Source organism: Babesia bigemina, assembly GCF_000981445.1.
Source record: "Babesia bigemina genome assembly Bbig001, chromosome : III".
NCBI lineage: Eukaryota > Apicomplexa > Aconoidasida > Piroplasmida > Babesiidae > Babesia > Babesia bigemina.
Window position 1 is genome coordinate 2,986,688 of NC_027218.1, and position 25,752 is coordinate 3,012,439.

The following is a 25,752-nucleotide window of genomic DNA, read 5'->3' on the forward strand; positions in this document are numbered from 1 at the left end:
TCCACACGTACTACGCGCGCCATTAAAACTTGAATGGTGTAATATACAGTGTCTTTTCACACCTGCGTGCTGGTTACGTGCTTTTCGTGCGGCTTCTGTGTCGTCCGTGGGTGGAAGGCCGGCGCCCACACACCTGGTCAGCAGCCGCCCACGTAGCCCTGCTACCAACGCGCGTCGCCACGTTTCCGCCACTAACACGGGCGAAACGCACCCATTTGTATAAATGAAGCGCGTCAATACGCCGGAAGCCGAGTCTGACGACGACCAGGGCCTCAGCCTTGAATTTGAGGTATGCGATCCCGTGGCAGACGACGCTCACGACACACCTACATGCCTGCATCAGCCAACTGAGCGCAACTAACAACATTTCAGGACGGATTCTTCGACTTTCTGGGCGACTCCAGCACCGGCGTCGGCCGCGATGGCCACGTTTCTGCGCCCAGAAGCCGCAGCGCTGCCGCCGGAGTGGCAGCTGGTGACGAGGCCACTGCCGAATCGCTGACCGGCGATAAAGCGACCGCCAGGCAGACCGCATCTGGCAAAGTCGCGGCGGATGAGCCTTCGCCCAATGCGGCTGATGGCGCTGCGACAGCTGCGAAGGGCGCAGACAGCAAGGCCGACCCCGCCATGCGCAAGCATCTGACGTCAACGTCCAATTGGTCTGACTTCGGCATCGCACGCTCACTGATCAAGGTACCATCGACCGTAGCTGCGCGCACGATACGCAGGCCGTGTTCGACATGGGCTACGAGGCCCCCAGCATCATCCAGAGCAAGGTCATCCCCGTGGCCCTTGAGGGCAAGGACCTGCTGGCCACTGCCGAGACCGGCTCCGGGAAGAGCGCGGCGTTCCTCATCCCCACGCTGCAGCGGCTCATAAATGCCGGCGTGATCAGGCAGGACAGTGGCCAGCGCACGCCGTGGCATGCGCAGCGTGTGGGCACCAAGGCGCTGATCCTGCTGCCCACCAGGGAGCTGGCTGCGCAGTGTTTCGACGTTTTCCTGGGCCTGACAAAGTACGTGAGCCAAAATGGGATGCTGCTCACCGGCGGCGTGCCGGTGAAGGACCAGGAGGCGAGGTTGCGCCGTGTGCCTTACATCGTGTTCGCGACCCCCGGCAAGGTGCTGGACATAATGCTGAACTCGAACAGCATCCACATGGACGGCATCGAGATCGTGGTGCTGGATGAGGCCGACCGGCTGCTCGACCTCGGTTTCAAGGACGAGCTCACCCAGATCCTGAAGCTGTGCAACAAGGACCGGCAGACGATGCTGTTCAGCGCTACGCTCACTGAGGCAACGAAGGAGATGGTCCCCGTGTCGCTGGTCAACCCGATTTACATCCAGGCTGCCCCGCGCATCACGGTGGCCAAGACCCTCAAGTGCGAGATGATCCAGCTGCCCAACGACGAGCTGAGGGAGGCAGCTGCGCTGTACCTGTGCAAGCAGAAGTACACTAGCCGCACCATTCTGTTCTTCCAGGTTAGCTCCGGATGAAGCCACGCCAACGCGCTGCAGACCAAAAAGGCCGCCCACAGGGCCGCCGTGGCGTTCGGCCTCGCTGGCCTGAAATGCGGCGAGCTGCACGGCGACCTATCGCAATCCAAGCGCTTCGAGCAGGTTGAAATGTGGGTTGCTCACGGCGCAGGCACGGTATCATGCTGCGCAGGTTCAAAGACGGCCGTGTCAACTTCCTCATGGCGAGCGAACTGGCCTCCAGGGGTCTGGACATCCCCGGTGTCCGTGCCGTCATCAACGTACACGTCCCTACGGACGTCGTGAGGTGGGATTAGCGCCAATATGCGTTATTTGTGCACTGAACGCAGGTTCGTCCACCGGGTCGGCAGGACAGCGCGCATGGGCGAATCGGGTACCGCCATCACGTTTTACGTGGAGAGCGAGCGGTCGGCCGTGAAAAGCATGATGAAGCGTGTGGCCGCCGAGGGCTCGGGCCTGGAAAAGCAGAAGATAAAGCTGTCGACGGCCGCGCTGAACAACTACAAGCGCAAAATCGAGGAGCTGGAGGACAAGATAAAGGAGGTGCTCATGGGAGAGCAGGTCGAGAAGGAGATGCGCAGGTGCGAGAACGTGATAAAGCACGGCAGCGAGCAGGGCAAAGAAGGTAATTTGCGCGAAGCAGCGACCCAACGTGTGTCAGAAAAGCGCATGTGGTTCCGTACCAAGCGCGAGAAGCGCGCCGCCTCCAAGAAAGAACTGGTGGAGACGAGGCTGCGCGCAGGCCTCGAAACGGAACGGGATCCTGAGTCCCCCCCGCGTGCGCCGAAAAAAGCCGTTAAGCGGGGTGTGAATCCGCGGAATCCGCCCAAGAAGGGGGCGGCCGGCAAGGGGAGTCGCGCCGGGCGTCACCGAGCGGGTCGCCGGTGACTGCCCGGCCACACGGCGTCGGCGGCCGCGTGTAGTCACGCCACTGACAAGAACCGGCGCCACACACGGTCCGCACTGCGGGAAAAGCCATGCGCCGCTGCGGCGTGACGGCCCACGGTGGTGTGGCAGGGCAGCGATTGTGAGGGGGCGTTCGCGCGGCCGTGCCCGCCCCTGTCCACTTTTATAGCCGTCGGTTTTACCGCGGACATAACGATAGGTGTAACAGGTGCTGTATTGGCTCCGTGGTCGATGCGCGGCCGTTTCGCGAGCGCCCGCGGATGTTCGGCGTGAGTGGTAGCAGTGGGTGTGAGGAGGTCTTGTACTCGTTGCTACGTGCGTAAAATTAGCGCCTAGTCGCCCTCCCCCGGGTGGGATGCTCTGTCTAGGGCAAGGGCCTCGCCGAGGGCAGGCTCCGCAACACGAGCGCGTCGGCTCCTACGTGTGAGATGGGCGCGCAGACCTGGCGGCACAGCAGCTGAACTTTTGTAAACTTCGCCTTCGTGTGTGGTCACCATGAAGAACAACGCTGGTTATGCCGCGAACGGTTTTCAGCGGTCTGCGCCGCCGCAGCGTCGCGGCCCCTACAGCTCCTCTGAGCTCCTCGCTGAGTCTGCGAGGCAGCAGGACTTCAACCCGATTTCCAGCTCGCGGGAGATGCGGAAAATAATGTACTACGAGCACATGTTCTCCAAGCTGGACAGCCAGGACAAGAGCAAGAAGAGCACAAGCAGCAGCGCGCAGTCGTCCGCCGGGAGCTCCCTGGAGCACCGTAGCCGTGACGAGGGCGAGGTTTCCACGTCCTCGAAGGGCGCGTCTAAGAATCCCAAGCAGGGATCCGCCAGGAAGTCGTCCGCTCCCCCCGCCGCCGCGGACCACGGCTACGGAATGTACAACACCCAGAAAACCGAGAGGGGCGAAAAGGCGTCGAAGGCAGAGGATAGAGGCTCCGGGTCGCACCAGATCCCCATAGAACAGCCTGTAAAGCAGCAGCTGATGATCGCAAAACGGGATGCCATATCCATAAAAATCAAGACCCAAAGCTACAAAGCGCCGTCAACTCAAGGCTCGCAGAGCGCAGAATCGGTCCCCAAACACGAAACCGACCGCAAACCGTCCGCTGGCGGCGAGTCTGGCGTCGGCGTGGCGCGCAACCTTCTGAACGGGGTTGAGGATGGTGCTTCGCAATCCTCGTCGCCCGGCATTCACAGCATGACCGACATCGCAGGGACGAAAATATCGAGGCTGCTTGGGATCGACCAGATTACAAACAGCTCCACGGGCCTGTCGGCCTCGCAGCGGCAGTGGCTGGTGCCGACGTTCGACTTGCGCCAAAGCGCTTCCAAGGATGGCGAACGTAAGAGCCAGTCTACGGGTTTCGATTCTGAAACGCGTATGGTGTCGTCGCTCGACAGCTCGACGGATGGTGAATCGTCTAAGAAGGGCAGCGGCGAGGCGTCGGCCTTGCACGGCAGCCCCGGCAGCGCCCGCGAGTCTTCTGAAATTAAGATTCCGCGGGTGTCTTACCAAAATGATACCTATACAACTCGCGTTCAGTTAAACGATGAGTCTAGGCCGCGGCGAGTCAGCCGCTTCTCAGCGCCGCTGGTACCGGCCACTTCGCATAGCGCCGATGACACCAGGATCCCGAGGCTAAAATCGGAGTTCACGAAGGATATCCTGCCGTCGCTAAGCGCCGAGCTAAAACGCGACTCTTTGGAGGCGGCGGTTCAGGGCGGTATCGACTTCCCGCCCGCGCCTGTGTACCGGCACAGCGGTTACCGTTTGCCGCAGGCGTTTCAGATAAAGGCGGTGATCCCGCCGGATCCCGCGTCCGAGCGTGAGACTGCGCAGGCATATCCGGCGTCCCAGCCCAGCGACTCCGCTGCTGACACAAGCGTCACTGCGGAGCCCGCCGAGGAGGCGCCGCAGGCCGAGAATGCCGCCGCCAGCAGCGAATCGCACGAACCGCCCGCGTCGAAGGAAGAACCGGCGGAGGTAAAGCAGGAACCCGCTTCCCAGGATGTACAACAGGGCTATGAGTTGGAGGGCGATCAAATGGACATTATCGTGAACGAGGAGGACATGGAGATCGACGCCGTGATGAAGGACGACGTGATGGACTACGACCCCGTGGTGAAGGAGGACGAGGACGAGGAGTACATCCCCGATGTCTCTCTACCGGCTGTCGAGGCGACACCGAGCAAGAAAAGCACGCGGAGGAAGGTCAAGAAGAGGAAGGCCCCTACGCCAACGGTGACGCCTGCCGCGTCGACGCCGTTGAGTGACGCTGCTCCTCCTTCGGAATCCGCGACCCCTGACAGCACCGTCGCCGAGGAGGTTTACCCCGAGCCTCCGCCGGTCTCCAGGGTCACCCGTACCCGTGCTTCCGCCAGGAACGCGGGCAGGCGCAGGAAGGGCGGTGCTATCGCACAAGACCAGGACCCCGACGTTCAGCCGGCTGTGAAAACCCCACGTAACGCTTCAAGGTCGTCAGGTCGTTCGGGTTCCAGCGGCTCCAGGAGAAACGCGTCGGAGTCCGCTGGCTCCAAATCGCAACACCACGGAGGCGGCCACCATGCGGGCGGCAGCGCGGCCGACCGATCGCAGAAGCCCGCCTACGCCGCTTCGCGCATCGTCAGCGTGGAGGAGGCTGAGAAGATCATGGAGCTGTACCGTCAGCACAGCGCTGACCTGGAGAGGCTGAAGAAGCTGCTGCTCGCCGGCGACCTCGCGGGGTTCGGCCGGGAGGTCGCCGAGCAGGCGGAGAGTAGTCAGCCGAAGCGTACGTGCATCCTGCACCCCAGGCTCATCGTGGCGCGTCCGGTGGACCCGGCGCCTGCGCCCCCGAGGGAGCAGCCGCCGCAGAACCCGCTTGAGCTATCGCTAAAATACAGGCTACTGTCTAAGCTCATGAACAAGTGACACTGTATTTAATTTACGTGACAATAGTTACTAGCTCGTTTGACCCGCTGAGCACCGTGAATGCGGCGACCGCTCCGCCTTACCTCCACCACCGCCGAGAACACGGGCTGCTGCCGCCGTCGCCCCGATTGCAGCACCGCCTTCAGCATCGCGTCGTTCTGCATCAGCTCCAGATAGCGCCTGCGCGGGGTGACGCCGGCGCGCAACAAAACTCACGTTCGGATGGGCCGCAGGTGCGACGATACCGCCTCGTGCAGGCGGCTCTTGAGTTCGCTGAACTGCAGCTCGGGGCGCCCGCAACCATCGGTTTCATCTACAAATCCCCCCGAGAAGAAGCGCATGAGTCGCACCAAATTCGCGATCTCCGGAGCGGCGAGGTCTGCATCACGTCAGCTTCCCCAAGCAGATCACTACCGTGGTCGCTGGCAGTCTTGGCCGCGCGCAACTTCGTGAATATGGCCTCGTCATCGTCCGTCAGGTGTATGCGCGATGCCTCCTTGCTGTTGGACTTGGACATCTTTTCGGCGCCGTCCAGCGAAAGCACCCTGCATCAGTCCGCACCGTGACCCGTCTACCAACCTGAACCCGCCATTGTGGTATCGCTCGGGCACCTTTACAACTGGCTGCGATATTCTCCGATTCAGCTTGTTGGCGACTTCGCGGATCAGGCCCACGTGGCACGCCTGGTCATCCCCGGCAATGATGGTGTCGCTGTCGCTGCACAGCACGTCCGCGGCCATCTGCGCACATTGAGGGAGGCCGAATCGGCCAACAACGGCCCGCACGTACACTCGACTTACCAGCAGCGGGTACAGGCACTGCCCCACGGAGTCCGACTCCTGCGCCACCACGCGTTTGGCGAAGTTGGCAAGTTTCCGCAAACGGCCTAAACCAGCCATGCACAATGTCGGTACGAACTCCACTTACCTAGTGACACTGCAGTGCCCAGAATCCAATTCAGTTCCAGGATCTCTGGGAATTGGCTCTGGAGGATCACGCTGGTCCTCTCTGGGTCAACGCCGCAGGCCAACAGGGTGGCCACAGTGCTGAGGGATTGGCGACCCAAATCGACAACGGGCTCGTCGCCTGGGCCGTTTGACAACAACCGCTGAAAACGTACCTGTGGTGGCATGCAAGTCGGCGACCATGAATACGAGCTGGCCGCCATCGTTCTGGTACTGCACGGCGGGGTGTATGCAGCCGATGTAGTTTCCGATGTGGAGGTCGCCGGTTGGCTGAACGGGATGAGCGCGTTTTCACAGTACCCAAGCAGCCACACGAACGACTCGCAACATGCACTGGTACGGCCAAAATCGTCATCAGCGTACCTGTATACCCGCGATCGCTCCCATCAGCGGGGTGCTTCGCACGGCTCCCGGGCGTGGCTGCGGCGCCAGGAAACCCGCATATCGCCCATTAACCCTACCAGTGGACACGCATGAACATCCACGCGCGCCAAGGGAGAGCCATAGCCAAACGGTTGAGTGGAGCAGCCAAAAAAGACGCGATGCGGTAAAGCCGCTGCTGACACGGACGCTCATATGCCTACATGGGTCAATACAGGAACTGCCGACAGATGGAATCTACGACAACCCAGCGAAACGGTTGCTATTGGCTGTAGAAGATGGCTGTGGACATCCTAAGCACGGCCGACTCCACGGCCGGAGTCGCCAATCCTGCAGCCGCGCCGTGTCTCTACCGGAGCGCTGACAACGGCGTACCCGACTTTCCGATGTGCAAACTGCTTTTTGCGGAACTGTATTTAACGCCTAACCTCTGCTGACCCTCTCCACGCGCGCGCGCGTCGGCTGTCTGCGCCGACACACCGGGCAGTAGAAGGTTGGATGCCCGGGCTCAACTTCGGTCGCCGCAAACGGCAGTATCGCAGTATTGCTAATGTACAAAATTTGTGCTTGGCGTGATCGTCGTTCCGGGCAGCTGACCGGCCTTTTGCAAATCCCGTTGTCGTCGTAACTCAGGTGACAACGACGTCCGCCAAAATCCGCGTATGGGCAGTTTGCGACAGTGAGATACGCATCGATGCATATGCCCAGGAGGCGAGCGCCGCCGTTTGCGGACGGCGACGGCGTCAAGACGCCCAAACACGTTCGACGGCCGGCCCTCAGCCATTCTACCGCCAGCCGCTCTGCCATCAGCCGCTCTTCTGTCAGCAGCGCCGCCGTCAGCCATTCTACGGTAAGCCGCTCTTCCGTCAGCAGCGCTGCTATCAACCGTTCTGCCATAAGTCACTCTGCCATCAACCGTTCTGCTACCAGTCGTTCTGCCATCAGTCGCTCTACCGCCAGCCGCTCTTCCGTCAGCAGCACCGCCGCAAGCAGCGCTGCAAAGGCGAGCGGTCGCGGAGAGTCGATTCCGAAGCAACCGAGCAGCTGCGTGGACTCCAAGGCTGGCGACGTCTACGGAGTCTCGCCGCAGAGGCAGGAGGGAAGCCAACGGACGCCGCTTGTGTTCGTCAACATCCATGACAAGCGTGAGCTTTTCGTTGTTCCGCCCGACTACCCGTACAAGTACAGCTCTGCGGTGGCGGAAGGGTCGGTGGATGACATGGTGTACCCGCTGCTGCCTAAAATGGTGAGGACGCCGCGCAGGACGCTGGTGCCCTTCTGCGGACTTGGCGACTACCGGGGCGACTCCAGCATCGTGTCGCCGCTGGACACGCAGCTTTCGCAGATGGTGAAACGGGCAATCGACAACAACGACAGGGACCTGCTCGCCGTGTCGCCCGGAAAGGACTCGATTCTGTCCCAGGTGAGCCTCGCACTGCCGCACTTGACGCCTTCGCAGGAGCATGTCAAACGCCGCAGGCACAGCCTGTTCGCCAAACAGTGGAAGCGCAACGCCATCAACGATTGCCTGTACAACTTCTACGCGTCCCGCTTCAAGGGTCGCGATGACGCCACCGTGAAAGAGAACGTCATTGCGAGCGCCGCGGGCAACGAGACAGCCCAACGCCTCATCGAGAGCGCGCTGGCGCGAAAGAGGCACGCGCCTTCTGAGCCTAAGAACGCGATGACCCGTAACTGGATCAGCTCCGGGCCCGTGTACTGCAAGTCACTCAGCGATGTGCTGAAGACCTACTACGAATACCTCTACTCGAAGCAGGAGGGCAACGGCGTTCTGAAGCGCAAGGTGGCGGCTACGTCGCGTTACTTCTTCGAGATCCTCGCCGAAGCGAAGGACTGCGAGCGTAAAATGCGTGAGCGCGAGCTCGTCACCGAGGAGCGTCTGTACGGCAGGAAGGACTTCATTGCGGACATCGAGCGGGAAAACCAGAACAACCGCAACAGGTGCAAAAAGATGTACACGATGTACCTCCAGTGCCAGAAGAGGTGCGAAGAGATGTCGAGGCACCTGCGTGACAGGGTCGCCCAGCAGGCCGCCGCCATGGGCCCCGGCCCCAGCCCCGCCCCCGTCCCCGTCCCCGTCCCCGAGAGGGTGCAGCCGCCCCCCGTCCGGCCAGGGCCGCACTCGGCAGCGTCGCACGACATCACCGAAGATACGGCGATGAACGCCGCGCACGTGCCGCAACAACAGTACGACCTGGAGGACTGCAAGACCACGGCGCCAGCGTCGGGCCCTGCGACCGGCGAGGGCGACAGGGAGGTGGGCCAGATGTCGCAGACGGCGGAACGCCTGACGCAAGCGGAGAGCAACGTGTGCCACGAGATCGTGCTTTCGTTGCCAGCGTTGCCCACCCAGGAGGACTTGGGCACGCAGAGCCGGAATGGCGGGTCCGCCTCCGCCGGCACCGCGACCCCGTCAAGGCACGACTTCTCGTGCGACACACCTAACAGGGACAAGACGGTAATCAGCGGGCAAATGGGGTCTTCTAGCGCGTGGGATGTGGCAACCAGTGCGCAGAACCGCTCCATCCAGCTTGTCTCCTCGTGCATCCCATCTTCAAGGGTCCGGCCAAGGGAGACCCTCACCCCCACGAAACGCCTAGGCGACAGGTCCGTCACAGACTCGATCGCCAACTGCAGCAAATCACCGTCGTCAGCCATGGCAGCGGGCTCCCGACAGGGTGGGCCGATAACCCCCTCGTTCCGGTGCAACTCCAACAGCGCCAGGGAACAGGACACGCCGTTCGCGAACCGATTGAGTTCTGTGGGCCACGTAAACAAGAGGATCTACAGTAAAATGGAGGAGAAGGGCGAACTGGAGGGCTACAGGGCGCTGCTGAGCGAGCTGAACGCGCTGCTCTTCGCAGACGGCGGCAGCGTGCTCGGGTTCAGCAAGCTGCCGCCTGCGCTGAGCTGGCTCGACGAAACCGACAACTGCCGCCCCACGGTGCCTCCAAGCCAGGAGAACTTCAGGGACGGCACTCTGTACACTACCTGCTCGTATGCTGAAATTAAGCTCATGAAGGTCCTGCAGGGCGGGATTTGTGCGCTACGGTCGAAGAACCGCAGCAAGGACATGGAGGCGGCGATCCTGCAGCAGATCATCGACGTGAACAGCGAGCTGCTGGAGCTGAAAAAGAAGCTGGACAATGGTCGTTGCGCGCTGTACAAGAAACTGAAGCGCGACTGGGCCGAGCGCAACTCTAAATGGGCGGGGTTCCCTCCGCTGAAGCGGGGCTACCGGCTGTTGAACATGCTGGGAAAGGGCGGTTTCGCGGAGGTGTGGGAGGTGCTGGACCCCATAACGCTCACCGTGCAGGCGGCGAAGCTCCACATTTTGTCCGTGGACATGAACCCCGTGGAGCGCGGTAACGTCGTCATGAGGGTGAAGAACGAGATAGACATACACAAAACGTGCCGATCGCACAAGAACATAGTGAACATGAAGGCGTGCTTCGAGATGGGCGACAACATGCTCGCCACGATCCTCGAGCTGTGCGACGACGGCGACCTCGACCACTACATAAAGCTGCACGCGCCGGTGCCCGAGAAGCTCGCGCTGACCTGGACCTACCAGATTTTGGAGGGTCTGCACTACATGAAGACGCTGCCCGAGGGGCGTGTGCACCACTGCGACCTCAAGCCAGGCAACATCCTCAAGCACCGGGGGGACGTGAAGCTGGCTGACTTCGGCCTATCTAAGGTAGGCTTTCAAAGCACTAAAAGAACACAACACCGCAGATGGTGCCCCACCATTCAACGAGGGAACTCTGGGGGGGCGGCGGCACCATCTTCTACCAGCCGCCCGAGTGCCTGCTCGCCAACTTCAGGAACAAACAGATTGTGCTCACCGACAAGATCGACATCTGGGCGGTTGGCTGCATCCTGTACGAGATGCTGTACAACGCGCGCCCGTTCGGTTTCATCGGTGGCCGGAGGTCACTTTCGGGTACGCAGCAACACATGCAAAAACTCTTATACTGCATTACAGAGAGGATGTACCAGGCCATCCTAAGTGGCGTGAAGTTCCCGCCGAACGACCGGGTGTCTGAGGACTGCAGGGTAGGCATCCTCCGTTTCACTGTCATGATGGGCAGGATCTCATTTCAAGATTCCTTGCTTTCGAGCCCAACATGCGGCCCTCCATCGAGGAGGCCATGAGTGCCCCGGTGTTCCACGCGGAACTGTCCGGTTGCATCTGAGGCTGTCGCCTACGTCTCGAACACTTGACTTAACGGTATTTCGGCGGTCTTGTGCTGCGGCGCCGAGTACGCGTACCGCCCCTCGAGTCCGGCCTCTGCGCTCCTCGTCGTCGCCTTACGCGCGGCGTGAGCTTGGTTGGCGTACGCAGCTCCGGCGCGCGACTGTAGGCGGTGTAGGCTCAGGTTGCTCATGCGCTGCCGCGCGACTCCATAAATGCGATGTCCCACCCGCTGGTACCACGTCGCGTACCCGCGGTACAGACACAGACAGCGTTCTACGTCGTGGTGATCCCCTACCTCCGGCGTTGCGATATCTTGCTGCGGCAGGCGGAACAGCGCCTGCACCGATTGTCGAACGCTCTCCGCTGTGACCTCGTTGCTGTGCGATGCGTGCGCACGCTGCATCGCCGTGGAGAGCACGAGCTTGCAGTACGACTCGAACGTGTAGGCCAAGCACCGGTCCACGCTGCGGCACCACGACACCGAATCTGATTCAATCATGTCCGAGATGTCTTCAGACAGCTGCGGGGGTCCGTCGCAGTCGCCGAGGGGCGCTGAAGCCTCGACCTGCTCCAGGTGCCAGCGCACGTAGTCCTTCAAAATCTGGTTGCTCATCGCGCGCACTGCAACACATCGTCACGATGTCCGGCAGCTTTGCCGCGGAAATCCGACGCTATCGGCCGCCGCCGAACCGCGACGACCAGGGCAGACCACCAACCGAAGACGCGCGCTTTTCCGCGTGCGACAGAGGCCACCAGACAAACGTAGGATCGGCCTTGCAGCGCGCTTATGGGAGGGCGTTGCGAATAAGCATCGAGTCTACTGCCCGCCTGACCGCGACCCGCGGCGCATGGAATGTGCAGACACACATTGGGCGAGATCACACGAAGTCGCGCCGCCGTCAAAATGCTCGCGTCAGCTTCGACGGCCTCCACATGAATAGAAGCACAGCGGCACGTAAGGCTGCCCTTACGCCGGCAGCGCCCAAACGACCTCAACCATGGAGCGCGCCCTGAGGAACTTCATCATCATTCTAGCCATAGATATCACGGTGTTCGTGGCCAGCGTGGTGATTTGGTGCAGCAAACGCACCAAGATAATCGTGCTGATCCAGAACAGCCTGCAGGGACTGCACCTGCTGAACCGGAAGAAGCAGAAGGAGCACACCCAGTCCGATAACAGGCGCGTCACCGTAGACGATGTGAAGTACCGAGTTACGTACCAGAGCGGTTACGCCAGTAGCGGTAGGTGGTTTGCCCGGCGCTGCGGTCCGCCGAAGTCGCTCTTTCACTTCAGAGTCTAATTGTTGAGCAGTCACGGAAGCGGACAACGACGGCAGCAGCTCCGCCGAGAATGGGGACGAGGACTCAAGCAACGAAGCGTCGGCCGCGACGCTGATGTACATCGAACGGAAGAAAAAGAAGCCCTCGGCTGAAGGAGGGAGGGCCACCAGCAGCAAGAAGCGCAAGGACACTTGGTGGTACTACCTCTACCATGGGAAGCACAACAAGATCCGCAACAATGAGGCGGTGCTGTACCTCGGCTTCATCCGCAGTACATGCATCATGCTGCTCATCTGTTCGGCGGTGGCCATCGTCTCGAACGTCGTCATCTTCACCCACCTGACCGTGAACAACAAACCTCACTTCCTGCTGACGTACTCCATTGAGGACCTGCGCACCTGCAAGGTGACCGTGTGGACGCTGTACGCGACGACGTGGATCTACTCGATAATCGTGTACGTGCACATCCTCAAGTTCAAGCAGAAGGTCAACAAGGGCAAGCAGATCACCGTGATGCTGCGTCCGCAGCTGCACACGATAATGATCTTCGGTTTCGACAAAACCATCACCGACCCCGGTCGGTTCTACCGCTACTTCGAGAAGTACTTCCCGGAGCACGTGCTATCGGTCCACGTGGTGTTCAACCACAGCAAGCGCATGGCGCTGGAGGAGGAGCTCAAGGCCACCAAGGCGCAGCTCTGCCTGTGCAGGGACATGTCGCTGCTGGTCGACAGGTCGCGCGAGGCGTACCAGCACTCGGCCGTGACCAGCACCAGTGGGAAGGAGGCGGTCGACGGGCGCGCCGACGCCGACGTGGCCCCCAAGAAACCTCGGAGGTCGCGATCGTGCGGGATGCTCCCCGAGGCCGAGATGAAGTGCTCGCTCGGCCAGACTGCCCCGCTGAGGAACTGCGCGTCGTCGGTGAATCAGGGAGGCACGCCTCGGAACTGTGCGTCGTCGGCCAACTTGCTTTCGCTCCCCAAACCTGCGAAGCCCGAGCCGAAAAAGCCGTCGCTGGCGATCCCGAAGGGGTTCACGCGCTACGTGACTCGCATGCTGGGCAAAAACGATTGTGAGCTGCAGGAAGCAGGCGACGCGGAAAACCTGGAATACTTGGGGGAGAGGTTTGCCGGGCTCCTGAAGAAGGTGAAGGAACTGAAGGCGCGCATCGAGCAGGAGTTGAACCGGGAGCACACCACGTCTGCCCGTATATGCTTCGTTTCGTTCGCGGATTCCAACATCGTGCTGCACATTCTGAAGGACCGGAACCTGCTGGAGGGCATGCCTACATGGCGCATCGTGCCGGCCCCGCACCCAAGGGACATAATCTGGCAGAATCTGCACCTTCCCAGGTGGTACGTGGCCACGCGTATGGTGGTGTGCAACCTCTTGCTGACGATTTTCTACATCGTCATCACCTGGATACTCTCGCACCTCAACCTGCTGCACACCGTCAAGAGCAAGGACGACCGTAAGCAAACTCCGACTACCACGTGACACTGCGCAGGTAACCCGGAGAGATCGTTCAGCATCAACGACCTCACCGAGCGCTCGTTCTGGAGCTCCATCATGCCGCCCATTATTATGGCCGGGCTGAACTCGTTCGTGCACCCCACCATGATAAACCTCTTGTCGAGGCAAGTGGGTAGGTGATCGCCACAATGAGAAATCATCCCACCGCAGGCTTCTGGACACAAACCGCGCACCAGAAGTACCTCCTGTTCGGCCACGTGTTCTATCTCGTGATCGGTACCATACTGATTCCGTTGGTGGCGTCCATGATCGCCTTTTGGGTAAGCGGTGAAACGTGACAATTGACGTCGTCTAGAAAATCTTCGACGGGGCGTTCGACTCGCTGTCGTTGGAGCTGGGGACCGTCCTCGTCAACACCACGTGGCGGTTCTCCACCATCTACGTTCTCAACGCCACGCTACTCGGATCGAGTAACCAGCTACTCCAACTGTCACAGCTGAGCCGTAGGTCGAAATACGCTGCCTCCTGACACCATTTCAGTGCGATCTATATGTATATACTTCTTCAAATTCGACATTGGTGTCACCAACTTCGACTTGGGGTACTGGTACGCCTTCCACCTGTCGATCTTGACGCTGGTGATGCTCTTCAGGTAGGCCCGCCGCTGGAATCACTCACTCCAATACAGCCTGTTCATCCCGTATTTGCTTATCCTCGGGACTCTGTACTTCGCGGTCCGATACTGCGTCGACAGGCACAATATCGCATACGACGTTCTGCAGCTGCCGCTGGACTCCACCGGCAAGATCGCAGCTTCGGCCGTGAAGTCGATGCTCATATGCATTTCGCTCACGCAGTTCGCGATGTCTGGCGTCTTCCTGAACTGTCAGGAAGTGCTGCCTTCCACTTGTATAACATTGCTCTACATTGCCTCCGTGGTAGGTGCCGCGCGACTTGCCATTCAGCATCTGCAGGCCACCTGGCTGCTTCTGTACGAGTCCAACGCGGACGCGGTGGTAGAGGCCACCGAGTCCATGCACAAGATCAAGTTGGCGCCGCTCACCAAGAAGATGATGGACACCATCAAGCTGTGTTACATGCACCCGTGCGATGCCAAGGACCTCATCGACGGGCGCGTGACCCAGAGAAACTCGCAGTAATTGTATATAAATATGTAGCACAGTGGCGCTGCATGGTCGTAATGCGATGCCCTTGGTAGGTGAGAACGGCCGTCACGTGACTTAAACCGGCTTGGGTGCAAAATATGCGTCAGCCGGGAGTCGAACCCGGGTCATCTGCTTGGAAGGCAGATATCATAACCGTTAGACTACTGACGCCTCCCAGGAGGGCACGATTTTTGATTGATAACGTGGATTCTGTTTTGGGAATTTGTCACGAAAACCACCTCGCGGCATCATCCTCTCATCTACCGTGCTGCACGGTACAGCCAAACATGTAGCCGTAATTGTGAACGACACTACTTAGAGGCACTATTAATGCGATTGCAATTTAAGGTCGCCGGCCGTTGAATGCCGGTGTGGAAGGGCAAGCAGTGGTGATATCTCGCCGCCGTATCATGAGGAATCTGGTTCGACGTAGGGAATGACCGCCTTGATCTTCACGTAGCCGGGGTAACAAAACGCCGCACGGGCGTCGGACAGTGGCTGGTCGCTCGTAATACGCTGCGCCGGATCAATCGGGGCACCATCCAACCCACCGCTGGATCCTGGTGACTGTAATTCTCGTCGACGACGACGGTGTTGACCGGGGCTAAACACGCATGAACATCGTCGGTAATCTTCATATAAACACCAAAGCGCGAGGAGTGGCTGGCAAGCGAAACGACGCACAATGGGAAACGAAAAACCAACCGCTTAACGACGCTTGATCGTATCCCAGGCATACAATAGGGTTGTATACGGTGAAGTACCACGCGTGTTTGTTATGGTGATATTGCTGCAGGCGTCCCATCATGTAGTGGCTCGGAAGCTTAACGTAGTTCAATCGCAGCAGGCGGTGATAGAGCTGCAGCGCATCAGGGCAATCGACGGACAAGGACAACTGGCTCGGACAGCGGCAACATAGCACATCAAACGAGACTTACTTCTGCTGCTTCGCGCATTATATTGTCCGCGGTGCTCTTGCTGATGTACGAGCCTTCGAGCATATATTTGAGCGTCCCCCTCAAGGCAGCCAGCAGCTGTGAGTCGTACAGGTGACTCTCGAAGGAGATCGGCCAGTCGGCGTCACACATCGTTATACCATTTCAGAAGAACAACTCATTAAGACGTGGTAGCCGCTGGCAGCGCGCACATAGGGCAGCCGCGCTGCAGACAGGTGTGTCGACACACATTAGACATTAGCGGGCTTCGCCGCAAACATTCCGCAACTCCGCTTGGAGCAGCGATATTATGCGTGCTTCTTCACACAGCTTCCGTTGGTGGCAGCGCTCCTGCTCCGCCGCGTTGTTGCGGAGCTGCGCGGCACGCTCCTCCAGCGCCTTCGCGATGTTGTCTTTCTTGCTCTGCACGGCGTTGTATGAATGGCTCTCAATCAGTGCACCCACCTGAATCACAGACGCCCTTTCGCTCTTCAGAGCCGATTTTAGGTCGCAAATCTTGACGCTCTGCTTCTCCTTGTACTCGTCCAGGTGGCGCTGCCGGGGGTCACAACACACGGTGCAACCAAGCCTACCTGGCGCAACTCCGACAAGCGTGCGTTACGTTCGTGCTGTTCCCTGGGCGTGATCAGGAACGGGATGGACTGTGACCTACTCCGCATACTTCTTTTTCAAATCGCCCAGCAGCAGGCGGGATTGAGTGATGCCCTGGTCAGAGTTAAATCAAGCCATGGAACCCCCACCTTGTTCAACTCGTCGACTTCTTCGCACAACTGGCGAGACCGATTCGTTTCCGACTCCAGCGCCTCTTTCAGCGACGACCTTGAGTCCTCCAACGAACGAAGCGCACATTGCACACGAGTGATCTCCTGCTGCCCCAGCATTGTAAAACAGCAACCCCGTGCCATGTTAACCAACCTCCAGCATACTATTCTTGTTTGACCATGTAGAGATCTCGTCCATCAGACCGGTGTTCTAGGGGGGTGTGAGGTTTGCTACATGCAACTAGGACCATACCTCAGCGTCCAAAGCTGACAGCTGGCGCTGGAGTTCATCGATCTCCGCTGCCGTGCTTGCGATATTGCTTAGGAGGCTGGCGCATTGCGTCGTTCGCTCCCGAAGAGCCATGACGTGGTGCGCCCACGTGCTTCGCAGCTTCGACGTATCGTTTATACAAGTAGACACGTAGCTGCACTCCGCGTCAGTCGATGACAGCTTCTGCTCAAGCTCGTAAAAATGGTCCGACGCCGTTTGCTGCAGTGCGATTCAACATCGGACGGCTGTTTGCTGCGACTCACCAGTGCACGCTGCAGGTCAGCGGCTTCGGCCATCAACGTCTGACGCAACTCAACCAGAAGGGACTCCTCCCTTTCTAAATCAGCCAGCACAGTAGAATGCTGTTTGAGGGCATCGCGTGCTTCCATCAACTGGCGCGAGAGCTCGGACAACCTGGTACGGCACAACGACTCCGAACACCTCAACTTCTCAAAACTGGGTGCCATTATGCGTTGAACTCGACCGTGCAACCTACTCTTCGCAACGGGCGGCGAAATCGGACTTTTGCTCTATTATTACTCGTTCCAATTCCTGCTTCTCACACTCCACGCAGCGCAGCTCCTCCAAGGACACTGTTAACTCAGCGGTCGTCTCTTCTACTAACCGACGCACGGCACTTATCTCAGCCTGTTTCGACTCCTGTTGCTATTGGGCCATAGTAACTATGTTTACGAACCGTTTGTTCTCCACCTATACGTATTTCGTTGCGGTGGCTCGAATCTTGCTCTTGCATGCGCCGCTGGTTTACCGTGGACGCCAAAATCACGTTAACCTACCTTAAAATCGCTCAAAGCTCTCAGCATAGTGAACAACGCTGCATGAGCTTTGGAGCCTGCCTGCACGGTGATGATCACCAACATTACAAACAACTGACCTCTTCCGCCTCTTGTAACGCCAGCAGCTTTATGTTGCAACGGCGCTGGGAATCCCTCAGTGCGCCAACAGTGGCGTCATACTTCTCACGTGCCACCTTCAATGCTGCATTGCGTGATAGGCAGAGTCGCAGGTGTAACTAACATTGCGTTTTCGCCTGTAGGGCCTCCGACTTCTCCGCGACCGCACGCTCCAGCGCCTCATTTTGAATCTCCAAAGCCTCGATAGCATTGCATATATCTTCAATTTGCTCCTTGATCTCATTATAGATCAGAAGTTGGTCTACGACATCCTTGCTGCAGAAACGCTGTTTGGCTTGTGCAACCGCACAACCTACCGCAGGCACTTGATCTCGTCATGCAGCAGTCCATGGCGCAAATATAACGTATTGCTCTGGCACAACACTGCACAATGGTAAGTCACATCGGCTGGGAAATTTGGGATGGAAGCCCGAACGTAGAAGCACGCCCAGCATTCCCGGTGCCGTGCATACCTGTTGAGAGAAGTTGCTTGCTGGTGTCTATCTCGTCGAAGCAGCGCTCGAACTCCTCGAATAGATGCTCCAGCATCTCCATTGGAAGGCCGGACTATCTAGTTGACGTGGGCTGTATCCACGCTCAGCTTCTCATTGGTCGGAATGTGCGGTGTCTGCTAAAAATATGTACCTCTACCGAACCACTTTACAACAAAGGCTCGTCTGCGACAAACAAGCGGCGTAACGATGCAATTGGATGGTGTGTGCGGCAGCAAAGAAGCGAAACCAATCACGTATATAGCGCATGTTCTAATATTGCATCAACCTTACCACCGGTAACATGTGACTGCGAGGTGGCGTGTAACCCAGCGTTACAACATTTTAACGCACCAACACATCGGCAGTGTGCGTTAGGCTGCAACACAGCGAGCCATGAGAGAGGAAAGTTCGCCGAAGAAATTTCTATGTAATGACCATGATGTAGGCAAGAGGAATATCGCTGCACATGACGACCGTTGGTTAAGCAGACCATAACTCCCCTTTAACACAATCAGTGACGCAGCAGTTGGTCTACAAATTAAATGGAAACCAAAACATATCAGTGACGGTCGGGCCTAAGAGTGCTCAGGGCATGCCATCAATGCACCTTTGCTCAGCGTGAAATAAAACGAGAAATTGGCAGCACTCCCCAGCTTCGAGGCCCACAACCCACTAAGTTACGATAACATTACAAGCGCTTGTTGCCAGGGTCCGGCAGCGCGAATGCCACCCCGTCAGACACAATCGCGGCGAGCGGGCGCTATTCAGCCCAGGCGGTCACGCCAAAACTCGATCTCCTGCTTCTTGAAGTAGCGCCTGTCGTCCTCGTCCACTATCAGCAGGTTGATGTAGTGCTTGACGGTGAGTTTGTTCTGGACGTTCTTGTAGGTGGGGCACAGGTCCAGCCCCGTCAAGTATATGCGGACGGGAATGCACTCGCCCTTCACCGGCGACCCGTCCATCACCTCAAACGTCGTCACAGTCTGCGTCTCGTTCACCACGGAACGGCCTGGAAAACATGCCCATGTCAGCGCGCGAAACAAACCCAGTGTGATGGTCTCCACACGCTGTATGGCCACCTCCATGTACTTGATGCTCAGCGCCACCAGCAAAAAGTATACCTAGCCGCATATTAAGGAGCCGCTAGATGCCTTACCTTCCCGAGGATGACGTCGCGCATGTTGTAGGCCGATTTGTTGTACTCGAACTCGATATGCAGCGCGTCCTCGATGCCGACCTCCATCTTGATCGTGTTGTTGATCTGCGGGGGGATCCCCACGTTCTGCACGGCAAACATGGCATCCTTGCAGATGTTGCTGCGCACTTATGAAGACCCGAGGCAGCGTCACATACCCGCCGTAGGGCTTGACTATGGTGATGCGCACGAAGTAGTACATGCGGATGTTCACGCCCCAGTAGGTCTCGTTCTCAATCCCCACGAGCGGGAACTTCCAGCGGTAGCTCTTGCTCTCTATAACGCTGCCTGCGCGAGGTGAGCCGAAAGCGCGCTAGGCACCCACCGGAGGCCTCAATGTCACGAGACATCGTGAAGAAATCGTACGTCCCCGTTTTGTTGTACAGAGTGTCTGCGCAGCTATGACGCAACAGCGAACCGCGCCCACACTAACCGCTCTGGCCGATAAGCTCGACCTTGATGCCCTGGTGGTCGAACTGCTTGCCGGGCTTGAGGCTGATCACGGCCGTGCCGCTGATCTCCTCGCCATCCTGCCATCGCGATCACACACACAGACCCGCCGAACGTACCGAAAAGACGGGGCATTTGTCTGTCTTCTGCTGCGGGTCCACGAACACCAAGGGGCGGCCGGGGTCCGAGTCTATCTCCACCTCCAGGGAGCACGGCTGTCCGAAGAACATGGAAAACTGCACAGTTATGTTAACACATTGTCCACACACATCGCTGCGCGGTCGCAGGATCGTATCGAGCCGCTTACCATCTTGAAACGGCCCTGGAGTTGCGGAGACGCACGTGCGATGAAAAGAAAGCCAAGGAGGCCGGAAGTGACCTAAGACAGAGACTCCTTGCTCAAATCAACATCAACGCTATGGTGAACTGCGCGGCGGGTTCGTTGTGAGCACCCGCACTGGAGGAAAAAGGAGCCACGCCCGCCGTGGAATCAAGGGAGCCGCGCAAAACACTCGCAGCGGCCACACATCGAGACGAAGACCGCAGAAGATACACAATAATGCTACATTAACAGAGTGATTCGGTCTATATGCCCGCGCGGCTGTGCGAAAGGCACACCGAGGGGCCACAGTCACAGCGGCGCGACCAGACACAGGTCGCAACGCAACACAGGAGTCGTGAGGTAACACTGCTCCGCGAAAGCCGTGGCCGCAGCGGACTGCGATACCTCTCCAAGCGCAGTGAGCACTTTAGCGTACACCTTCATAGCTTGGCACTCCAGCATGTAGTCGGTAGACACCGACCCGGTGAACCCGCGGCGCAGCTCTGCGGCGAATACACGGGCCGCCTGCTCGTAACGCCGCAGCCCCGCCAGCACCCGCGCCTCTAACAGGCGCAGCTTGCGGCTGGCGCACTGGGTGATGGCATCCTGGACGTCAGAGAGCAGCTCGTCAAGCTCACCCTCAGCCGCAGTGTAGCAGCGCATGTACAGGCGCAGGAATACCGTTTCGGCGCGCAGGTCGGCGTACGTGAACGCGCGACCGTTGAAATGGCGTCTCACCGCCCCCCACCGCGACTCCTCCGCATGAGGGCCGACAGGCAACTTGTCGCAAGATGGCGCGGCATACTCCGCCTCCAGACAACGAGGCGAGCTGACATCCAGGTACAATTCCAGCAGCGGGAACAGCAACTCCGCCGTGGCAGCGTGGCCGCTCTGCATCAACACCTCCAAACAGGTTATCCAGCCGTACACTTCATCCTCGAAACACGCCGCGTCGGTCAAGCCGACCTCAAACGACATTTCGCCCCGCGAAAGCACCGCAGCACGCGAAACGTCCACGACATCCAAGGAGTACATCAGGCACATTGCGCGGATAAAAGGAAGGGAGGAGACGTGCAGCTTGGCGGAAACCGCTCGCGACACCAGCGCCCGCATATGCGAGTGCATCTTACGCGGGTCGGGATGCAGCCATTCGTCGGGGATCTTGGCGAGTGTCGACTGAGAGGCGCATTCTATGCTGGCGTGCAAAACCAAATAGAGCTGTGTCAAAACAACGCGCGACGAGCTCGCCGCAACATTGGAACTTTCCCACGGGAAGCTGTGGATTGGCGTTTCCACCGTCCTCGACAACAGCTGAAGTACCCCGGCGTACGCAAACACGCTCCCGAAACGTGTCGCTGTGATCAGCACGTCCAAACACTCCGCGGTGTCGCCACCCACCGCCTGGTTCATGTGCCGTGCCAGATCGTCCGTGGTCTCCGCACGGCTCGGGAACACCGGGTCATACGGAACCACGAATGACGGTATGCTTATCTTGGTTGGCTTGTCGTGGTGCATGCGCTGGGTCAAGCGTTTCTGCTCGACCAAATACTCCGTCCAGACACCGTCCGAAAGCTTGACGGGGGGGCAGCTACGACTGCGTGAGCTAAGCGCAACCGCCATCGTCAGCCACGCGGCCACACACGCATCGTAACAGTCGATGCTACGCTGGCAACACCTGTATGCAAACTCGTATTCGTGCGCAAGCACTCCGCAGTGGGCCAGGTAGAGCCACGCCTTGTGGCACAGCGGGTCAATTGACAGCGCTTTCAGGATGTGCTCTGAGGCGGTCGCCAACCGGCCTGTGGGTGTGTCCGGATCTGCCACAGCGGCGTCACCCGGAGCTTGCGGATAGTACTCCCTGCAGACGGCCACCGAATTGGGGGCGTCGCACTCAAAGGACCGCAAGTTGTCCAACTCTGGGTGGTCGATGTGCACCCAGCTGCCAGTGGTGTCCCCTATCGAGGCAGACAAGGGGTCGACCTGAACGATGCCGAGCCTCAGGTACGACACTCCAAGGAGCAGCAGAGACTTGGCCGACAAGCCCATACCGAAATTGTCAGGGTGTGAACTCACCGCCACTCCGGGACCCTTCCCACTATGTGTCGCACAGTGATCGTTGCCATCAGTTAACCCTATATCGACCGGTTCGCACTCCTGCGAAAGCATCTCGATGCTTAGCTGGGGCTCCATGATAAGCTCGGTGAATATCTTGCCGGTCAGGCGTGAGAGGAACTCCTTTTCAACCTTCGTCAATCTGAAAACCTCAATAGGCAGTGTTATGGTCTCAGCACCGAACGGGGTGCTGTAGTTGCCTGGAGGCCCCCGCAGTTGCTTCAAGAGCGCGAGGCACAGGGACCAGCGGCCCTGCAGCAACTGCACCAGGGCCAAATCCAACACCAGCCCCTTGTAGTAAGGCTCGTGGAAAAACGTGGCCAGCGAAGTCAGCATACACGATTCAACCACCTCGTTAAGCAGCGCCAAACCGTCCGACAAATTGGCCATGGCAGTCCCTGCTAGCCTATCGGGGACGTACGCGTCGACGACATACTCCATAATACGGTAACTGCGGCGATCCACACGCCGCGCTCTTTTTTTCCCAGCCAGTTTCTTCGCAAGCCGATTCGCGCCACCTGAGGCGGCAGACGGCATTGCGCGGTGAGGATCCACCGGCGTCCCAATGGGCAAGGATCTAGGGTGCACCTTGCCAGGGCGGATGCAGCCCGTGAAAACCAAATGCGATATCCACTCTGTCAACGTAATCATCCGATCTAGTTGCCGGAATGACTGTGAGGTGGAGCACTGCGTGCACTCGTCCATGGACAGGGTCATCGCCGTGTGCTCACATGGCGGCATGCTCGAACGCGTCGGCTTCGCCGCTCCCATCTCGGCCTCCTCTGTTTCCACGAATGGGTACTTGATGCCCAGTCGATAGTGGCTGCCCCTGAGCGCGCCCGTTTTGCAAAAGGGCCGGTAGTTGATACACTTTTTGTACAAGTAGTTGGTCGCCTGGGAGACTGCGGAACGGTACTTTTCCACTACATCCATTACCCGGTTCTTCGCCATCATGGTCTCCTTCAGACAATTGTTGCCGTTGTAATGCATCCTCAGTTCGGCGCTCTCCATGGACAGGTACTCCTTCACGTTTACGGCGTCGCCGCCCTTCGTTGGCGGCAAAGGAGGTAACCACTCGGCCCCATCGGCGTCGTGAGCATGGTCCTCGTTGCCACCAGTGGCAGTCATGTACGACAGCCACGACCTGTGGCGAAACGCTGTGCGAATGCGCTTTTGGAATTTCATCATGTTGCGCGCTTCTTTGCTGTTCGGCGTGGGCACCCAGGTCATGAGCTTGCGGAGGAACGCCTTGCGCTTCTTGCGCAGCGTGTCCCTGTAATTCAGGTATTCCAGCGCCTGGCGGAAGTGGAGCACGGCGTACTCGCGGTCCACGGAAACGCAAAATGCGAACAAGGCAAGCACCAGCTTGTGGTCGAAGCCTAGCACCAACGGCTGCGGCACGTGGTCGGGGGGCTTTGAAACGACGGAAAAGGCGAGTTTGGTGCCCCTCGACGGCGGGGCACGTTTGTACCTTCTGCCGGAGTGACACATGTTGTTGCACAGCGGCGTGAAGTCCATTTGCACGTCCACCGAATTGTTCCGCACCTTCAAGTTCTCCAGGCAAATTGAGCCTGTGCACCCAGCGCCTGAAGGCGACTTGGTCTTGTCGTGGTCGCTACGTACAATCTTCATCTCACCCAAAGGGGAAAATTGGCCATCCACGCGGCGGGACGGGACGAAGCGTATCCCATCCAACCCGGCAGCGTCGCACTGTATCATGCCGTCAACGTCCAACATCACCACGTAATCCAATCCGACCCAACTATGCCCGTTGTACCTCGACGTGCCAAGAAATGAGGCCACCGGTGTCAGGCTCACTGACAGCGAGCGCATACCGCTGCGCCTCACCCAGACGTTGTCGATGGATGACATGACGCACAAGCTTTTCTGGTTCTCCCAGTGGTTCATGCCGACGTACTGCAGCAGCGACGAGAGGTGGTCCACGGAAAGAGGCGGATCCGTGGCGGCGTCTTCATGTCCGCCGGCGCCCTGGCTGACACCGTTCTCGAAAGAAATTTCATCCAATAAGCGTATCTTCGACGAGAGCACGCGCAACACCATGCACACGGTGAAGCACAGCGCCGCGTACAGCTCCCGATCGAGGGCCATGGAAATCTTGGCCACCATGACTAGCCCCTCCAGCGCGTAACGACGGCAGCAATTTGAAGCGGACAGGACGCAACCCAGGACGAAGTCGTACGGTATACCGCGTTTCCTGCCCCAACGTTGCGCTCCGAAACATCCGCCGCTTCCACGTGGCCTCGCCGCCTTCCAAACAGGGGGTTTGGAGGACCAGGACTCGGCATCGAAATAAGGAAGGTCGGGGCTGTCCGTGTCCTCAGTGTCTGTAGCGAATAAGAGACCACGCCGCACTCTGCGATAAAATTCCGATCGTTGAGGCAGCGGCAACGCCTGCAACGTTTCGAGCACGCTGTAAAGGGAGGCATCACGCAGCCACAAGTACACCGTCCTCGACCAGGTCTCCAGAGGCAGCTCCAGCATGAAGCAGTCGAAGACGTGTTGCACTATGGCGCTATTGTCCGTGCAACACGGCATGTCGTCCAAACTGATGCCTCGCTTGGCCAGGACGCAGTTAAAGAGCCGGCGTCTAAACTCCGTCCTGGCGTCGGCGGTCGCGCCAACGAGCGACCGCTGCTTCTTGTTCAAATCTGAGCGTATGAAGTACAAAACCACGCCGAGCTGCATCAACACCTCGGTGGCCTCGTCCCAACTCCCCAGGTGTATCAGCGCGTCGATCAGGGACAAGTACAACGCCGTGTAGACGTCGTACGCCAGCAGCAGGAGGTCCACGGTGGCGATGTTCGCGAACTCCTCCCGACAGATGCGGACCGCCTTGGTGAACACCACCGTGCGGAACGCGCTGCTGTAGCTGATCGGATGCTGCGCTGCGCCGGTGCTGCGAACGACGCCGACGAAATGCGATGAGTAGTCGTAGGCCCGTTCGGGGACGCGGTGCCCGGCGTCGACAACCACGGTGCGCGCGCGGCGCGCATAGCTGGCTCCGGTCAAGACATCGACGGCGTGTATGTTGCGTTCGGCCTGCCGTTGCAGCCTGGCGAAGCTTCTTCTGGCGTACAGGTCGTGGAAGACGCGGTCGCAGTGCTGCTGGAACAGGCGCAGCTCCGTTATACACGCCGCCGCCGGCCGCGGAACCGCCCAGACTGACTCTCCGCGGGCAGCGACGACCATGCTCGGCGCATACTGCTCTGCAGAGTGACCCTGGTACCACCTGACGGACGCATCAACAGATCCCCGGGAAGCCAACGCATAGAGCAGCTGTGATCTCCCGCGGCGTTTAATTACGCGTGTATGGCTCCAAGCATGAAAAAAATCAGAAATGTGTGGGATGCTGCCTCCGCGCTGCGCGGCCGGAAGGCGCCGCCATCACAAACCGTCAATTGGCTGCTGGGATACCAAACGGCCGCCTGGCGCACCGCAAGTAGAGCATACTACGGCATTTAA

At 59.1% G+C, this 25,752-nt stretch overlaps 10 protein-coding genes across 10 annotated transcripts; 4 read left to right on the forward strand and 6 right to left on the reverse strand.

Annotated features, from left to right (window-relative positions):
* Positions 1–223: 223 nt before the first annotated feature.
* BBBOND_0312190 (DEAD/DEAH box helicase domain containing protein, putative) lies at positions 224–2,384 on the forward strand (the record flags this gene model as incomplete). Its single annotated transcript, XM_012914048.1, has 6 exons — positions 224–289; positions 373–705; positions 729–1,481; positions 1,518–1,627; positions 1,669–1,782; positions 1,826–2,384. The coding sequence occupies 6 exons, from the start codon at positions 224–226 to the stop codon at positions 2,382–2,384; spliced, it is 1,935 nt and encodes a 644-aa protein (XP_012769502.1).
* Positions 2,385–2,897: 513 nt separating this feature from the next.
* BBBOND_0312200 (hypothetical protein, conserved) lies at positions 2,898–5,306 on the forward strand (the record flags this gene model as incomplete). The annotated part of the gene is made up of 1 exon (XM_012914049.1): positions 2,898–5,306. The coding sequence occupies one exon, from the start codon at positions 2,898–2,900 to the stop codon at positions 5,304–5,306; it is 2,409 nt and encodes an 802-aa protein (XP_012769503.1).
* An 8-nt stretch (positions 5,307–5,314) lies between these two features.
* BBBOND_0312210 (tRNA synthetases class I (W and Y) family protein, putative) lies at positions 5,315–6,847 on the reverse strand (the record flags this gene model as incomplete). The annotated part of the gene is made up of 8 exons (XM_012914050.1): positions 5,315–5,486; positions 5,523–5,685; positions 5,721–5,851; positions 5,886–6,046; positions 6,107–6,192; positions 6,234–6,392; positions 6,427–6,541; positions 6,635–6,847. 8 exons carry the CDS (start codon positions 6,845–6,847, stop codon positions 5,315–5,317), a joined length of 1,200 nt encoding a protein of 399 aa, XP_012769504.1.
* Positions 6,848–7,346: 499 nt separating this feature from the next.
* BBBOND_0312220 (protein kinase domain containing protein, putative) lies at positions 7,347–10,872 on the forward strand (the record flags this gene model as incomplete). The annotated part of the gene is made up of 3 exons (XM_012914051.1): positions 7,347–10,373; positions 10,412–10,732; positions 10,768–10,872. 3 exons carry the CDS (start codon positions 7,347–7,349, stop codon positions 10,870–10,872), a joined length of 3,453 nt encoding a protein of 1,150 aa, XP_012769505.1.
* Positions 10,873–10,881: 9 nt separating this feature from the next.
* On the reverse strand, positions 10,882–11,487 carry BBBOND_0312230 (hypothetical protein, conserved; the record flags this gene model as incomplete). Its single annotated transcript, XM_012914052.1, has 1 exon — positions 10,882–11,487. One exon carries the CDS (start codon positions 11,485–11,487, stop codon positions 10,882–10,884), a length of 606 nt encoding a protein of 201 aa, XP_012769506.1.
* Positions 11,488–11,872: 385 nt separating this feature from the next.
* BBBOND_0312240 (membrane protein, putative) lies at positions 11,873–14,788 on the forward strand (the record flags this gene model as incomplete). Its single annotated transcript, XM_012914053.1, has 8 exons — positions 11,873–12,116; positions 12,187–13,626; positions 13,663–13,800; positions 13,839–13,887; positions 13,984–14,054; positions 14,169–14,280; positions 14,317–14,566; positions 14,603–14,788. 8 exons carry the CDS (start codon positions 11,873–11,875, stop codon positions 14,786–14,788), a joined length of 2,490 nt encoding a protein of 829 aa, XP_012769507.1.
* A 414-nt stretch (positions 14,789–15,202) lies between these two features.
* On the reverse strand, positions 15,203–15,882 carry BBBOND_0312250 (hypothetical protein; the record flags this gene model as incomplete). Its single annotated transcript, XM_012914054.1, has 4 exons — positions 15,203–15,310; positions 15,346–15,398; positions 15,500–15,653; positions 15,733–15,882. 4 exons carry the CDS (start codon positions 15,880–15,882, stop codon positions 15,203–15,205), a joined length of 465 nt encoding a protein of 154 aa, XP_012769508.1.
* Positions 15,883–15,910: 28 nt separating this feature from the next.
* BBBOND_0312260 (hypothetical protein) lies at positions 15,911–18,251 on the reverse strand (the record flags this gene model as incomplete). Its single annotated transcript, XM_012914055.1, has 15 exons — positions 15,911–15,955; positions 16,009–16,152; positions 16,195–16,284; positions 16,323–16,365; positions 16,403–16,455; positions 16,491–16,619; positions 16,666–16,722; positions 16,765–17,001; positions 17,046–17,238; positions 17,279–17,442; positions 17,580–17,639; positions 17,678–17,781; positions 17,821–17,972; positions 18,014–18,080; positions 18,170–18,251. 15 exons carry the CDS (start codon positions 18,249–18,251, stop codon positions 15,911–15,913), a joined length of 1,620 nt encoding a protein of 539 aa, XP_012769509.1.
* Positions 18,252–18,954: 703 nt separating this feature from the next.
* On the reverse strand, positions 18,955–20,145 carry BBBOND_0312270 (vacuolar protein sorting-associated protein 26 family protein, putative; the record flags this gene model as incomplete). Its single annotated transcript, XM_012914056.1, has 8 exons — positions 18,955–19,199; positions 19,236–19,311; positions 19,347–19,506; positions 19,544–19,673; positions 19,711–19,776; positions 19,819–19,915; positions 19,955–20,071; positions 20,092–20,145. 8 exons carry the CDS (start codon positions 20,143–20,145, stop codon positions 18,955–18,957), a joined length of 945 nt encoding a protein of 314 aa, XP_012769510.1.
* A 321-nt stretch (positions 20,146–20,466) lies between these two features.
* BBBOND_0312280 (hypothetical protein, conserved) lies at positions 20,467–25,479 on the reverse strand (the record flags this gene model as incomplete). The annotated part of the gene is made up of 1 exon (XM_012914057.1): positions 20,467–25,479. The coding sequence occupies one exon, from the start codon at positions 25,477–25,479 to the stop codon at positions 20,467–20,469; it is 5,013 nt and encodes a 1,670-aa protein (XP_012769511.1).
* Positions 25,480–25,752: the final 273 nt, after the last annotated feature.